This window comes from Erythrolamprus reginae, chromosome 1 (assembly GCF_031021105.1).
Source record: "Erythrolamprus reginae isolate rEryReg1 chromosome 1, rEryReg1.hap1, whole genome shotgun sequence".
NCBI lineage: Eukaryota > Metazoa > Chordata > Lepidosauria > Squamata > Dipsadidae > Erythrolamprus > Erythrolamprus reginae.
Genome location: NC_091950.1, coordinates 372,982,730 through 372,999,589, shown reverse-complemented (window position 1 = coordinate 372,999,589; position 16,860 = coordinate 372,982,730). Strand labels below are relative to the sequence as shown.

General features: G+C 42.0%; 1 protein-coding gene across 1 annotated transcript in view; it reads left to right on the top strand.

Annotated features, from left to right (window-relative positions):
• The window catches only part of TTBK1 (tau tubulin kinase 1), a 120,748-nt gene that overhangs the window by 57,540 nt on the left and 46,348 nt on the right, over positions 1-16,860 (top strand). Inside the window, exons 7-11 of the mRNA XM_070734578.1 lie at positions 3,944-4,009; positions 5,559-5,651; positions 7,001-7,126; positions 14,514-14,668; positions 15,866-16,088. Of these exons, the coding sequence (XP_070590679.1) occupies positions 3,944-4,009; positions 5,559-5,651; positions 7,001-7,126; positions 14,514-14,668; positions 15,866-16,088 (663 nt within the window). The remainder of the gene's footprint in view (positions 1-3,943; positions 4,010-5,558; positions 5,652-7,000; positions 7,127-14,513; positions 14,669-15,865; positions 16,089-16,860) is intronic.

Here is a 16,860-nt window from a genome sequence, read left to right as displayed (position 1 = left end):
GAAATACGAAGAGTTTGTTTCAAGAAGATCCCTACTTTGTATTCAATCCGTTCACTTTTCAGGAAATCAATTATGGCAAAACGGATCTGTATTTTATTATCTTATCTTATTATTTTATTTTACTCCTTACTTGTAAATCCCTAAGGAATGAGATAACTTTGACAGTTCCCAATCCCAGATGAAAATAAGGTCCATATATTTTAAAACCTAATTAAGGTGGTAGAAAGTCCTGATGTGCTTTGTTTGGCTCAGATATCTTGGTGGATGTACTTACATATCATACTAACTGCAAAACAAGCAAACCAACAATTGAATTATGTGAAAATCAGCTCACCTGCACCCACTCTATTATTGCATATTTCAGAAAGCTACCTTTTTCCTGGTGTAAATAAATTTTGTTTAATTTAAAATTGTCTGTTAAATACTGGCTTCTTTTAAGATGAAATCTTAATGTTTAACATCTCACTGCATATACCGGTAATACATAATCAGTACAATTCAGTCACGCTTCACAATTTATAATCTCTTGAAAGATTATTATTACCGTAAAATTATAGTGGAAAAGAATGCTATGGAATTTGAATCAGCCTAGCCATGATTCAAAAGAATATTCCATTTGGATATGGCCTATGTGGAAATGGCATTGTTGTGATCTGATCAAAGATACATTCTCATATATCCAGAACAGATTCTAAAGAAATGTTTTATAAATTGGTAGCAGAATTGTACTATGCATAAAACCTACTCATTACTTGTTTATTAACAGCATTTATAATCCAAACCACTAGGGAAAGATTCTTAGTGATGTACAACAAACAAATAAAATCTAAAACCAATGAATACTATATAACAATAAAATCTGCTAATTAAGTACCTATGATAAACGACCTCAGATTAACTGCAAACACTCATTGAGATAATTTTATGCATTTTAAAATATTAAGAGGGCAAAGTCTGCATATAACATGAGAGGAAGGGTGTTGCATAAATCGGGGCTAATTTGGAGGGGGACTGACATTTGCGCTATTCCCCATATTTTCTTTGTGAGAGGGATTCTCAATAGGCTATTTTTAGATAAACTAGATTAAGTTCCAGCAACGTATTAATCTTTTATCACCTGGCATTTTGACATAAAGGGCTTTAGAGATGACAGTCCATGTTTTGAACTAAATTCAGAAGCCTATGGACAGCCAATGCAACACCTATAAAATACACTGATGAAGTTGTTTCAGATGCAATTTCTGAGTTATCTCCAAAGGCAGTCTCATGTAGAACCTACTACAATAGTCCAGTGAGAAGATATTAGTGCATGAATTACTGATGTAAAGCATGCTGGCTCAAGTAGGGTTGTATTACATTCTCAGCGTGCTAGATCAGAATATGCCCTAGCCAGGATTTCATTTGCTGCTTGAACAGGAACTAGAAGGCCAAAAGGACTCCTATGTTACTAAGAATTCATATTGAAGAGGATACGGGAAAATAATTCCCTGAAGAGTTGTCCAAATCCCTGCTTTTTTCTTACTTCTTTCTCTTTCCTGAAGAAACAAGTTTTCTTTTCTTTTGTCCTTTTTCTCAAGAGATTTTTCTTGCTTGCTTGCTTATTGCTTTCTGTTTTCTCCATTTCTTGCAAAGTTGTGAAAAAACTCAAGATAGGGTACCCAGACTTGCCCCTCTGCCTTTCAGCTACTTTCTCTCTCTCCCTTCTCTGGAGAATACCAGCATCTGCTTTGTTGCCAAATCCCATCTTCCCTTGCTCCTGACTGGGACTGCATTGAAAGCAACATCTGTCACGAAGCATGAGAGTGGATGGGATTCCCAGTCAACAGTTGAACGACACGAGAGGTTTATGGTGCTGACTATGTGGCCCTGTGGATCAGGTCCTGCTGTTGTTCAGCCTGAGCTAGCCTTGATGGGCAGTGTCCTTAGTGCCACAAAACATTGAGAGAGGTCCTAGAAAATGACTTGAAGATCCTGCACCTGCCCATAGGCTGTAAAATTGAGACCACTACTCTAAAATCTCAGCCACAATACACTACTGTGGATAGGATAGCTAGAGCATGATGAGTTTTAGCTAACTCAAGCAAGAGTTACAAGGCACTTTTGTAGGGGAAGAGAAAATAATAATGTTGATCCAATTTTTATATTTGTTTCTATTTTGTTTCCCTCCATTTTGCATTTTTATTGTCATGGTTTTCTTTGGGTTTCTCTTTGTTTTACAGTTCTTTTGGGCTCGTTTTTTGAGACTGTTTGATGCGTTGGCTTCCCATCTGCTGCTTATAACCATCTCAACCATAAGTTGTGAGTGAGCCATCATAATGCTTCTTATTTTTCGTTTGTGTTTGTTTTAATAATGAATATAATTCTGAGTTCCCCCCCCCCCCATTTATTTTGTTTCCATTAAATAATTTTTGCTTTTGATATTTTATGCATAGGCCAGGAGTTTTCTGAATTTTGAATTTATGAGAGTTTGGCCCTTGCAGAACTGCAATAAATCATATGTTGAAGATCCTTTGGGCCTTAAGAAGAATCTCTATTTAAAATTTGTAATTATTGTGCAAAAGCTAAAGATGCCAAATCCTGTTTACATACATGAAAACATATTTTTTTTTAGAAACATGAAATATATACCCAAAATTGTGGAATCCTAACAATAAGAAAAAGTGACAGCTCCTCAAAGTTTGTTTTAGAATATGCTAAGGAGACCAAAATATTTGTTAAAGCCAGTACAATTGTGACATTTATTTATTTATTTATCATAGTTTTTAAAAATATATACATTATTTCCAAATATACTGAAGAACATCTATCCTATTAAATATTTTTCTCCAGAAAGTAGAGTATATTACACTGGTGATTTACATTTATGTGACTGAAATTTATGTGACTAAACTCATGGTTAGGAGTTAAGTAAGCAATGGCCCTCTTTTAGTATCATCGTATCATGTAAATTCTGAAAATCAGGCTTCAATTATTAAATAATTGAAGATAGAAGATTCTGTCCAAAGTTATCCAACTGGATTGTACCACCTTCCTGTATTTGGCCTTCTAATTCTTGGAGCATTTTTGAGGAGTTGCACGGAGCAAAAGGCAATTCACCATTGGTACCCGTTGTGCGGATAGATGATTGCCTAGCCATACTTTGTGGAATCCAACAAAAACATTAGTATGGTGAGAACCCAGTAGCTGCTCTTTGTTTGTTTTCATAGATAATTTTTTCCATTTAAAAAAACACCAAAAAAGGAACCAAAGTATTGATAGTGAAATTAGGCTCATCTATGAATCATAATCAATCCTGTTTTTTCTTAAACAAAGTATAAGTACAATATTCTGTATACAAACACACACACACACAAACAAAATTGTTTCTGATAGTTTTCACACGTGATATTTTCAAGTGTGCTTTAAAATATATAGGGATATTCCTGAACTTTTTATTTCCTGGCACCAAAGGGATTCTGTCTATGTGAATTAATATGGAGCAGTAGAAAGAAACTGAGTTAGTAACTAAAGTACTTTGATAAGAAAGATGAGGCTGTTATCCCTCTACTGTATAATCAACTGAATCTATTTTTGACCTTTAACTTGCTTTTAGGTTTCTGAAGCCAGTGGTTTTTGTACTGTTTTGTACTGGGGGAAAATTTATTGTTATCCTTTGTCCACTGAGGTCTTTTCTGTGGAGATCTTATCTTTTAGATATTTTTTTTTAAAATGGTAATTTCAATTTATCTTACTATGCTGTTTTCCAGTAGGAAGTGTTATTGTTTCTAAAATATTTGTTCAAAATCAACTTTTATCCATAACCAAATTATCTAATTAACCATCAGTTCATCTTAATTAATGTCATCAAAATGGTTTGTGGAACCTAAGCAAGAAGAAAAGGTGGGACATCTTTGCATACCTTCACATTAAAAAAAAATAATTCAATGTATCTTCTTTCCATTAGCCTCGTAATGTTGCTGGCTTTCGGGGAACAGTCCGGTATGCGTCAGTGAATGCACATAAAAATAGAGTAAGTTTTATCTTTGTGTGTATGGAAGGGGTAAAATGAGAAAGATTAAAGGAAAAGTATCCCTTTTGCTATTGAGTGTTGTGTAGGAATGTCACACACAGTACATGTTGGAACCTGGTGTGACTCAGGTACAGTTGAACATGATATGCATGTGATATTATAAGGCACATACATTTTATTTATTTTCAATATTTTGCACTACCAAAATAAAACTGACAGTGGGGCACTAGGAACAACAAACCATAAACAATATCTGCACCATTTAAAAAGAAGCAGCTACTACAAATGATCAGTTGTTCCCCATTTGCTAAGAATCCAAAAGCCTGTTTAAAGAAATTGTTGAAATTATGAGTAACTTCATCTATAGGGACATCATGTTTCTCAGTTTGTGGACTGCTAACAAGAACTCCAGTTCCTTTATGCACAGGGTGGGTGGGCCAGTGGGATGTTTAGCAAGCTTATCCTAGATGCTTTGAGTGGATAGGTGGAATCATATTTTGTAAGGTGGTCCCTGACTGTCCAATCCCTTCTTAAAAACCTGCAGTGTTAGAGCACCCACAACATAAGTTGTGGCAAGCTGTTGATCTGCATTCATCTTCTCCATCTCCCTGAAGGACCAAGGAGAGACCTGGATTTAATTCCTAGGGAACGGAATTCACTGAGGCCCCTGTCCATTGCTTTGGAGTCTCCATGCTTAAAAGAATCCTGGATTGAAACAGAAAATGCTGCTCTTCTTAACTCACACGATAGGCTGTTAATGATTGAGGCATTCTAATAAATTTTCTGCCGTTACAAAGGTCTAGAGTGCTGATAGATTCCATTATCTTGAATATCAGAATTTATACGCATGAAGTAATTGCTCATTAATATTTTTTCCCAGCACAGCAGTTTGCCAACTGCCTTGTATTGCATTACTAGTGGCTTGGCTGTTCAAACATGAAGTTTGTGTCACTGTAATCTAAACAAAAAATATATTAGGCAGGTTCTTTCCTGCTGAACATGAATTGGATGATTTGAAGCTGATAGATTTTATAGGTGTTCTTCTGCTGAGCTTTGAATTTTGAGCAATTACAGTGGTACCTCTACCTAATAATGCCTCTACTTATGAACTTTTCTAGATAAGAACCGGGTGTTCAAGATTTTTTTGTCTCTTCTCAAGAACTATTTTCCACTTACAAACCTGAGCCTCCGAAACTGTAACCGGAAAAGACAGGGAGAAGCCTCTGTAGGGCCTCTCTAGGAATCTCCTGGCAGGAAACAGGGCCGGAAAAGGCAGAGAGAAGCCTCCGTGGGGCCTCTAGGAATCTCCTGGGAGTTCCATTAATGATGTGGAGGAATTTTTCAACAAACAAGACAATAGTACTGAAAACAGCCCTGAAATTAGAATGTATGGAAATTACTGCTTTGGATTTTTAATTCTGGTTACATGAACTATGCTGCATATACAATTGATATTTTTGTAACAGCTCCTGGGTAGTCATAATTTACTGCTGCTGTGGACAGTGTTGGCAGCTACGATATTTTGTAACTAATTTTTGTTTTATTGCAGGAAATGGGCCGACATGATGATCTATGGTCTCTTTTTTACATGTTAGTAGAGTTTGCAGTTGGTCAACTTCCATGGCGCAAGATTAAAGATAAGGTAGAAAATGTAGTCAGTAACAATACCTCCCTTTTAGTGTTGGGTGAACCGAACTTGCACAATTCGGGTTCATGCCGAACTTTGCAGTGTTCGGCGTTTGCTCGAACACTGCAAAGCACCGCCGCCCAGGAGGAGAGTGGGGAATCCCATTGTGGGATTCCCCACCTCCTTTTGCTTCCTTTTATTTTTTACGGAAAAGGACGTCGCAGCGGCACTGCAAGCAAAAGGAGATTGGGAATCCCACGATGGGCTTTGACGTCAGGGAGACTCTTTCCTGGCCAGCCGAAACGGGGAGGAAGGAGTCTCTGTGATGTCAAAGCCCCGCCCCCGGGATCCCATCGTGGGATTCCCCACCTCCTTTTGCTTGCAGCGCCGCTGCGGCATCCTTTTCCGTAAAAATAAAAGGAAGCAAAAGGAGGTGGGGAATTCTCCACCCCCTTGTTTATTTTTAGGGAAAAGGACACCGCAGCGGTGCTGCTGCTGTTTGGGTTTGGGTTCAGGTTCAGCGAACTTACCCAAACTCCGCCGCCAAGTTTGGGTAAGTTCGCCGAACCCGAACTTCTTTGGGTTCGCCCAACACTACTCCCTTTTCAAGATGAATAATAAAGCACTAAAAAAAAACCCTGCTGGATTCTATAAAGGCCTATGGCTGTGATGGCGAACCAATGGCACTTGTGCCAGAAGTAGCGCATGTGCCATCGCCCCAGCTCAGCCAGCTGGTCATTTGGTTTCCAAGGTATGCATGAGTGCCAGCCAGCTAGTTGTTGAGTTTCTGAGGTGCGTATGCACAGCAACCAGCTGGTCATTGGGTTTCCGTGCATGCATACGTGTGCCTTCTGGTGGCTAAAAGGTTCACCATCACTGGCCTATGGGATATCCACAGCAGTACATTAGAACATTTTATTGATTGTGTTTCAGTGTTCAGAAACACAATCAATAATTATATATATATAATTATAGCTTGAAATAGATCTATACTAGTCTCCCTTCATTTTCATTATCAGCAAAAATATGTTACGTATGTGTGTGTGTGTGTATGTGTATGTGTGTATAATCACCTCAATGAACAGATATGTTAACTTGAAGCCCTTTACTGTCTTGTTTTATTTGCCAATTATATTTATTATAAGTAGTATTCTATTATGGTGGAATCTGAAATTTTCCCGAGGGCTTTTCTGGAGAGCTTTTAGGCTATAATGCACGTGTTTGTTTTTTTTAGTTATTTAAATGTATTTATCATATATATTATTAGTACATTCATTATTTTTGTGAGCCACCAAAACCCTGTTTATGATTACAGCAGAATATAATTAATACAACACACATATAGGTGCATTTGATCTCTCTAGGAACAAGTTGGTATGATTAAGGAGAAATATGAACATCGAATGCTGCTAAAACATATGCCTTCTGAGTTCCACCTTTTTCTGGATCACATTGCAAATCTGGATTATTTCACCAAACCAGATTATCAGGTAAAATTCTGTTTTCATTATTATCATGAAATAATTAGAAGACAATAATTTCAATTTCCCACATGAAACTGATTTAATAAGAACCAGTAGTTTTCAGTATACATTGCAAGAACTTCCCTCAGTGAGCAGACAAGTGTTTAAAAGTGAAGATTATCCTAGCTCCAAATTGTTTAGAGAGATTTGTAAATCATGACCAAATTTTTCAATATGGCTCGGTAATAATTTGGAGCTAGTTTAGTTGCTTCAAACATACAATATGTACATGGACAGGTGTTCATTCAGCAATCTTGTAACATTATTATGTACCAGCTGCAATTTCTAGAACAAGGCAAAAATACCCTGCATATACTAATGAATACATAACCAGATGTAGATACTTGTTCTGTCGGGCTCTCTGGTAGACTCCTCCCAAAAATTCACAGGTACAAATTTCAGACACAGACATGAAAATTCACTTAAACTAAGCCCTCTTTTGGTATAGCAAAGAGCACTCGTCTCCAAACAAACTGGTAATTTGTACAAGTCCCTTATCAGTTCTGTGATACTTAGCTTGCAGCTGTGAGGCAATTCACAGTCCTTCTTCTTTCACAAAGTGAAACACACTTGGCTCTGGTTTAGTTTCAAAGCGGGGAAAAATCAGCACACAAAAGGTCAAAGTCAGTAAAGCAGTCATGAAACACAATGATCAGATAATCCTCCACAATGGCCAAACCCACAGGCTGCTATTTATAGCAGCCTCACTAATTACCACAGCCCCACCCAACCACAGGTGGCCTCATTTTCTTTGATAATAATCTCTCAGTTGTTGTTGCCTATGCATCGCTCTCCGCATGCGTGGCTGTATCATTAACTCTTGTTCTGAATCCAAGGAGGAGCTAGATAATTGATCTCCTTCTGAGCTGTCTGCCACACTCTCCTCCTCCCTGTCACTCATGTCTTCTTGGTCAGAGGAGCCTTCATCAGCAGATTCCATCGGGGACAAAACAGGCCTGCAGCATGTGGATGTCTCCCCCACATCCACAGTCCTTGGGGCAGGAGCTGGGCCAGAGCTAACCACAACAGATACTAATACTATTGAGACAATTCCTGCAGAAAGGAATAAAATCACTCTAGCATAATGTTCCCAACTCACAAAGACCATCTAGAAAAGTATCGCAGACAACCAATCATAGCCACTTAGAAATAAGAACATAAAAACATAAGAAGAGCCATGCTGAATCAGGCCAAAGTCCATCGAGTCTTGCATTCTGTGTCACACAGTGGCCCAACCAAACCTAAGTAGTGTCAGGAGAGCTGTACTTCAGCTTACTCTTCCCATAAATCTAAAATATCCCACTTTGAATTACACTGACAATGTTGTCTGTGCTGTTTACCCTACTTAGGTTACCCTACTCGTCTGCAAATGGGCAGAGGACTACTGCTTTATGATTAGTTTATTATGTGTTTTGCTGCTGTTTCTATTGTAAACCACTTCAGTTGCTTTGGCATGGGAAGTGACATATGATTACATTAAATAATATAAAAACCACTTACACAGCTCCTGTGAGAAAATTGCACAAATTGACTACAAATAATTTATTTTTATTTATTTATTTATTACTTAGATTTGTATGCCGCCCCTCTCCGAAGACTCGGGGCGGCTCACAACATGTAAAAAACAAATCATAAGCAATCAGGCAGATTTAAAATATTTAAATATTTAAAAAACCCCATATGCTAACAGTCACACACACAGACATACCATGCATAAATTAAACGTGCCCGGGGGAGATGTTTCAGTTCCCCCATGCCTGACGGCAAAGGTGGGTTTTAAGGAGTTTACGGAAGGCAGGAAGAGTAGGGGCAGTTCTAATCTCCGGGGGGAGTTGGTTCCAGAGGGCCGGGGCCGCCACAGAGAAGGCTCTTCCCCTGGGGCCCGCCAACCGACATTGTTTAGTTGACGGGACCCGGAGAAGGCCCACTCTGTGGGACCTAATCGGTCGCTGGGATTCGTGTGGCAGGAGGCGGTCTCGGAGATATTCTGGTCCGATGCCATGAAGGGCTTTAAAGGTCATAACCAACACTTTGAATTGTGACCGGAAATTGATCGGCAACCAATGCAGACTGCGGAGTGATGGTGAAACATGGGCATACCTAGGTAGGCCCATGACTGCTCTCGCAGCTGCATTTTGCACGATCTGAAGTTTCCGAACACTTTTCAAAGGTAGCCCCATGTAGAGAGCATTACAGTAGTCGAATCTCGAGGTGATGAGGGCATGAGTGACTGTGAGCAATGAGTCCCGGTCCAGATAGGGCCGCAACTGGTGCACCAGGCGAACCTGGGCAAACGCCCCCCTCGCCACAGCTGAAAGATGTTGTTCTAATGTGAGCTGTGGATCGAGGAGGACGCCCAAGTTGCGGACCCTCTCTGAGGGGGTCAATAATTCCCCCCCCAGGGTGATGGACGGACAGATGGGATTGTCCTTGGGAGGCAGAACCCACAGCCACTCCGTCTTATCTGGGTTGAGCTTGAGTCTGTTGACACCCATCCAGGCCCCAACAGCCTCCAGGCACCGGCACATCACTTCCACCGCTTCGTTGACTGGGCATGGGGTGGAGATGTAAAGCTGGGTATCATCCGCATATTGATGATACCTCACCCCATGTCCTTGGATGATCTCGCCCAGCGGTTTCATGTAGATGTTGAATAGCAGGGGGGAGAGGACCGACCCCTGAGGCACCCCACAAGGGAGAAACCTAGGAGTCGACCTCTGGCCCCCCACTAACACCGACTGCGACCGGCCAGAGAGGTAGGAGGAGAACCACTGAAGGACAGTGCCTCCCACTCCCAACCCCTCCAGCCGGTGCAGAAGGATACCATGGTCGATGGTATCGAAAGCCGCTGAGAGGTCAAGGAGCACCAGGACAGAGGATAAACCCCTGTCCCGGGCCCGCCAGAGATCATCCATCAACGCGACCAAAGCGGTTTCCGTGCTGTAACCGGCCCTGAAACCCGACTGCTGGGGACCTAGATAATCGGCTTCTTCCAAGGACCGCTGGAGCTGGAGTGCCACCACCTTCTCGACAACCTTCCCCATAAAGGGAAGGTTGGAGACTGGACGATAGTTGTTAAGTACGGCTGGGTCCAGAGAGGGCTTCTTGAGGAGGGGGCGCACAAGCGCTTCTTTATAGAGTGATGGAAAAACTCCCCTCCCCAAGGAAGCGTTGGTAATCTCCTGGGCCCAGCTCCGTGTCACCTCCCTGCCGGCCGAAACCAACCAGGAGGGACACGGATCCAGTAAACAGGTGGCGGAACTCACAGCTCCGATGGCCTTGTCCACTTCATCAGGTGTCACCAGATCAAACTCTTCCCAGACAGGTGGACAAGTACGTGCCCCAGTCACCTCGACTGACTCGTTGTCAGTCGACTCTGTTGCACAATTGGAGTCGAGATCGGCCCGGATCCGAGCGACTTTATCAGCGAAAAACGTGTTAAAATCCTCGGCACTACTCTGTAAGGGCTCCCCAACTCCCCCCTGGTTGAGAAGGGAGCGGGTCACCCTAAACAGAGCGGCCGGGCGGGATTCCGCTGATGCAATCAAGGCGGCATGGTACGCGCATCTTGCCGCCTTGAGCGCCACTTTGTAAGTCTTAATAAAAGCTCTTACAAGTGTTCGATCGGATTCAGACCTACTCTTCCTCCATCGCTTCTCTAGACGTCTCTTTTGGCGTTTCAACTCCCGGAGCTCCTCGTTGAACCATGGGGCTCTACGGGGTCTAGCGCCATGGAGAGGTCGCAAAGGCGCAATCCGGTCAAGAGCCCCCGCTGCAGCCCTGTTCCAGGCCTCCGCGAGAGACTCCGCCGAACTGTGGACGAGTGCCTCTGGAATAACCCCAAGCGCCGTCTGAAAGCCCTCTGGGTCCATCAGGCGCCTGGGGCGGAACATCTTCATTGGTTCCGCCTCCCTGCGGGGGAGGATTGGAGCCAGGAAGTCAAGCCGTAGTAGAAAATGGTCTGACCATGACAAAGGCAACACTTCTAAGCCCCTTAGTCTCAGACCATTACTCAATTGCTCGGAGAGGAATACCATGTCAGGTGCGTGCCCTCCCTCGTGAGTCGGACCCTGAACTACTTGAGTCAGGTCCACGGCTGTCATGGTGGCCATGAACTCCTGTGCCAACCCAGAGGTTTCGCCGAGTGACGGCAGATTGAAGTCCCCCAAGACAATAAGTCTGGGGAACTCTACCGCCAACCCGGCTACCTCCTCGAGTAGCACAGGCAGGGCTTTTGACACGCAGCTGGGAGGCAGGTACGTGAGAAATAAGCCCACCTGAACTCCTAAGTCCAACTTCATCAAGAGAGACTCGCAACCCGCTATTTCCGGAGCAATGAGTCTACGCAGGCAAAGGCTCTCCCTGGCTACAATAGCCACTCCTCCCCCCCTCCCCTGGGGTCGCGGTTGATGCCATATCTGAAACCCGGCTGGGCAAATTTCAGAGAGAGGAACACCTCCCTCCGGGCCCAGCCAGGTTTCAGTAATACATGCCAGGTCGGCCTCCTCATCCAGGATCAAATCCCGGATGAGGAGAGCTTTATTAACCACCGACCTGGCATTCAACAGCAGCAACCTGAGCCCAGGGCCAGAGTTACACTCATCACCAGTACCCAAGATTGGGCTCACAGAGCCAGAACAGGGGACCGTTATTAAGCAACGGTCCCTCGTTCCCCTGGAACGGCTAACTCTGTGGCCCCCGCCATATCTGCCTCTCCCCAGCAACACAGGGATATTCCGACCCCCTGCCACCCCAGAGATCGGTGCCCCTCCCTCTCCTGTCTCCCGGGCGTCAGGTGGGCCAGACATATCATTCACACTACTATCGATACACTCATCCATACCATATCCCCCCCCGCCCCCGCCCTCGCCCATCCAATCGTACCAGTCATTCGATTCGTAACCACAAGCAAATTTATCCCAATCATCCATTACTTAGAACCCTAATAACGTTAAAAATCAATTAAATTAATAATAGTATAAAATGACAGTTAATAACAATTTAAAAACACTAAAAACTGTTAAAAATATAACTATATACAATATACACTAAAATTATAAGTTAATATAGATTAATATAAAATTAATTTCGTTGATGGTATGAACAGATCTTAAAAATATTCTTCAATCATCAGTAATCAGTCAGTCCAGGCATGATGTTCTTCTGGTCTTCACAGGTCTTAGGTCTTAGTCTAATTTAAAAAGCCTTGATCTTAAAAATTTTCTCTCTTTCTGGGTGTCTTTTTAAAAACAGTCCACAAGGGGGCAGTGTTCTTCAATTCATCCACAGTCCACCGGGAGCATAGTCTTTCAGCAGTAGTATACATAGATCACAGAGATTAAGGTTAAAAGGGGAAGAGGGGGGGGGGAGGGAGTAAATAGAATAGTCCTCAGTTTTTTAACTCCCCTTGGCCCCCAGTAGCTCTCACCCACTGGTGCCAACGGGAGGGGGCTAACTTAATTGCCCCTAAATGTCCTCGTTCGTCTGTTGGTGTTACGGCTAGCTTCCGACACTGGACTCCATTCTTCCCCGCTGTCTCTCTCTCTCTCTCTCCCCCGTATTGTCTCTGCCGCTCCCAATCATCACCATCTCGGCACCAGACCTCTCACCTCCGGAGTCGAGCTGGGGATCCATCTCAGTAGGGGACTCGGCTCCCTTTACTCCCCATAATTTCTCTCATCACCTCTCCGCCGGCGCCGCGAGCCTCCGACCTCTATCCGGTCCCGCCGCCATTCTCCGCGCCGGCAAGATGTTCCTCTGGTGCCGCGCTCTGTCAGCTCTCCCTCGGCACCCTCGACACCCCCTCAGCAATGGCTCGGCGTTCCTTCGTCCTCTCCCCTCTCTCCAGCAAGGCTGCATCTCACCGAGGTTGTGCCCTCTGCGAGGCTCCGCCAAACACCAAACGCCGAACGCCGCCGCCATCTCCATAGCTCAACTGGCCACCTTTCCTTGCCGCGGTCTTTCTCGGCGGCCCCCCCAACAGGCGGGAAAGTTCCCGACCCTCAAGATCGCAGAAGTAGGGGGGCAAAGTGGCTAGTAGGCTCCGACCCATCTCCAACCGTCTTAAGCCCGGATTGACCCATTTTCCTGATGATTCCCGTCATTCAGGGGAGCAGCGGACCCACCATACTCCTCACTGCTCACCCGGAAGCATGACACCGAAGCAACAATGGTGCGCTGGACTATCTGCAAGAAATAACATTTCCCTGTCATTTGTGGTCCCACCAGCAAAACTTGTGGGACTACAAAGTGGAAAAAGTAATAGAAAACGAAGAAGCTAAAGTGCTTTGGGACTTTGGAATTCAAACAGACAAGCTCCATATTACCTCAGACTATATCTCCATATTACCTCTATAGCAATTGTCGACAATAAAGACAAAAGTGTCTGGATGTTGCAATAGAAGAGAAAGAAATAGAGAAAAATCACAAAATACAAAGAACTGCAAACAGAGGTAGAATGATTGTGGCAAAAGAAAGCAAAGGCAGTACTGTACCAATAATAATGGGGCTGCAATTCCACAACCTCTTGACATCATTGGCATCACTATCAGTCAATTGCAAAAGGAAGCTTTAATAGGAACAGCTTACATTGTACAACAATACCTTTAAAGCCATCAAAAATTTGTCTATCACAGATCCTTGGGAAGGACTCAATAGGTGGATTAAAAAAAGGCCAAATCCAATCTAAATATTGTACTGACTGTGTGATCAATCATAATAATAAAAATTTACAAGCAGATCTTTCCTCTCAGTTGTATGCTGATTGCCTTAATTAGGATTATTTGTAATCAGTAGATAATCTCATCAATAATGATGTTAACTTGTTTTTAGCTATCTGTTTTAATATATCAGATGAATAAAAAAACGCTAATGTATTAGGAAATTCTTTTAAGGAGGAGGCAGTAATTTTGCAGTAAGGGAATATTATAGAAGAATTCCAAAAAACCTCCGGTTAAGAAAGATGAGTTTTGGGAAATACTTCTAGTTCACAGGTGTTCATGACTTTTACTTGGGGATACTCAAATAATGATGCAGTTATGGAATAAACTAAATTCAGTTTCATCCACACTCACGTTTAATAAAAAATATATGGTAGTTACGATGCTTACTGTTCAGTCAAGTATATAATGATTTTCAATTTCTATTTAATCAAAAATTAGACTTTAGGAACAGGTTTTTTTTTAAACTTAGAAGATGCATGCAATTATTTGAGGGCTACTTATGGTTCTGGGGCTCAAGTCGTGAATCTGTGTAGTAGATCATTTTCCATCCCATATAAAGTGACTTTCTATATTCCTATTTCTGATTGTGGATAAACATTTAAACTTTAGTATTCTAACTTGTTTTTGTCCAGCTGATCATGACTGTGTTTGAAAATAGCATGAAGGAAAGGGGAATTACTGAGAATGAGGCCTTTGATTGGGAGAAAGCTGGTACAGATATTTTATTATCTACAAGTACATCCACCCCACCTCAGCAGAACACAAGGCAAACTGCAGCCATGTTTGGGTGAGTGGCAGACCACATGTAACCAATACTGTGTTTGGAAAGAATTTTTCATAAATCCAAAGGATGTTTATCTAGTTTATGCTTTGGTGGGATGGGGAATGCAGAAATGAAGTTTCTCCAACTACATGTCCTTCATCATTCTGGAATGAAGGGAGCTAAAGGTAGGATAGGAAAATATCACCTTCTGACCCCTTGTCATGAATAGGAGTAAAATACAGAGCTCTTCTCATAGAAAAAGACTCTAATTGTGGTATCATAAACATGCTACTTCAAATCACCCTGTAACTTTTAAATCTTGGGAGATTCTTTGAGTTTGCGAATTTAAGAACTAGAAATAAACTGCCAATGTTATTTAAAGATGTTTTGTGGAAGTGGATAACAAATATTTCGTAGGAAAATACATAATAGGATTATATCAAGACATATAGTTCTGTGGAATTTTTTGACCTTGTATTCTGGTTGCCTTGTATCCTATGAAAGCAACTCCCTTGAAAGATCATAAACCTCAGTCAGAATCTAAACATTACAGACACAAACCACATCTCAAGATTTAAGTTAAAATAAGCAAGAGGTATCCTGATTCTGTTTTGCTATCAAAATAAAAAAAATTTTTTAATTGTGCTTATGTATTTTCTTTTAGCAGAGCTACTCATCTTTCTTCCATAGCTAGTGCCATCTTCAGTCATGATAGTAGGTGCTGTATTTCTAAATTTCCTCTTGCCATAAGCCATCGTAATGACAGTACTTTATTTTTTAATGAAAGAACAAGAAATTCTGCAGCATGCTAAGTAAATATTATGGAATCCTTATGATAAGATTTCCAGGCTGCCAATAAATAATGTGCTTTTTTCAATAGTTAGATGCAAGAGGAATAAGAAAATGTTTCAACTATCCATTGAATTTAGTGGTACCACAAGATGAGATAAGATAACTTAAAGCTTCATATTCTGTTGCAGAAGACTTTGCATGTGTTATCTATAGATCAGTGTTTCCCAACCTTGGCAACTTGAAGATATCTGGACTTCAACTCCCAGAAATTCTGGGAGTTGAAGTCCAGATATCTTCAAGTGGTCAAGGTTGGGAAACACTGATCTATAGTATTGGCTGTATGGGTGAAGTTTTTGTGAAACTGCGAGAAATAATAATTCTAAAGCTTTCGTTTTGTAATCTGAAGTTTGTACATTATTTCTCTTTTAGTGTGGTTAATATCACTCCAGTTCCTGGAGATCTACTTCGCGAGAACACAGAGGATGTTTTTCAAGGGGAACACCTGAGTGACCAAGAGAACGCACCCCCAATTTTATCTGTCCGGCCAACAGAAAATAACTTAGGGCAGGCTCCAAATGTTCCCTTCAATGAAGGAGAAGTTTGGGAAGAGACTGATGTAAATCGCAACAAACTCAGGATCAGCATCAGCAAAGTAAAGTTTTTTGACAGTTTTGAATGTTTGCCAAATGTGTGTCATTTTCTGCCAGAGAATATTGACTTTGTGAGTAGACAATGTAACCAGGGGTGGCCTACTGCCCGGACGGGAGGGAACGCAGTGGGGTAGCAAAAATGGAAGTCCACCCCAGAGCACCCAATTTGCACCGAAAGATGTTGAAAGAAAATGTAGGGCGTCCTGCATAAGCCACACCCACAGTGTGGTAGTAAAAATTTTGGTAGCCCTTCACTGAATATAACCCTAAAGTAGACACAGAAGCATGTGAAGCAAGAACAAGCACAGAAGCAAGCAAAATGACTCTGTCTGGCATTCAAATGAGTCATATATCTTTATTGGGCTAAAGATATAAAGAGTACATTACAAACTGCAATATTTCTCTTGATCAGGGGTCCTCAAACTTTTAAAACAGGAGGGCAATTCATGATCCCTCAGACAATTGGGGGATCCGGTCTGGCTAGGTGGGCGTGGTTAGGTTGTCATGTGACTGCGTGCATGTGGCTAAGTAGGGAGTACTAGGTGGCCATGTGACTGGATGAGCATGGCCAATTTAGCAGTCCATTTTGCCCTTGTCCTTCCTAAGCTGTACTTGTTGAACCCCAGCACATCTATTTATTTAATAAGACCTCCCCCCTCAAGAGAAAAAGAGCACACACTGTTTCTTATCACTTGCCTAATTTCAATACAAGAGCAGCTTCGGGCTTCTTAAAATAGGCCATTAAAAAGAATAAACCAAACAGGATTTCATTCA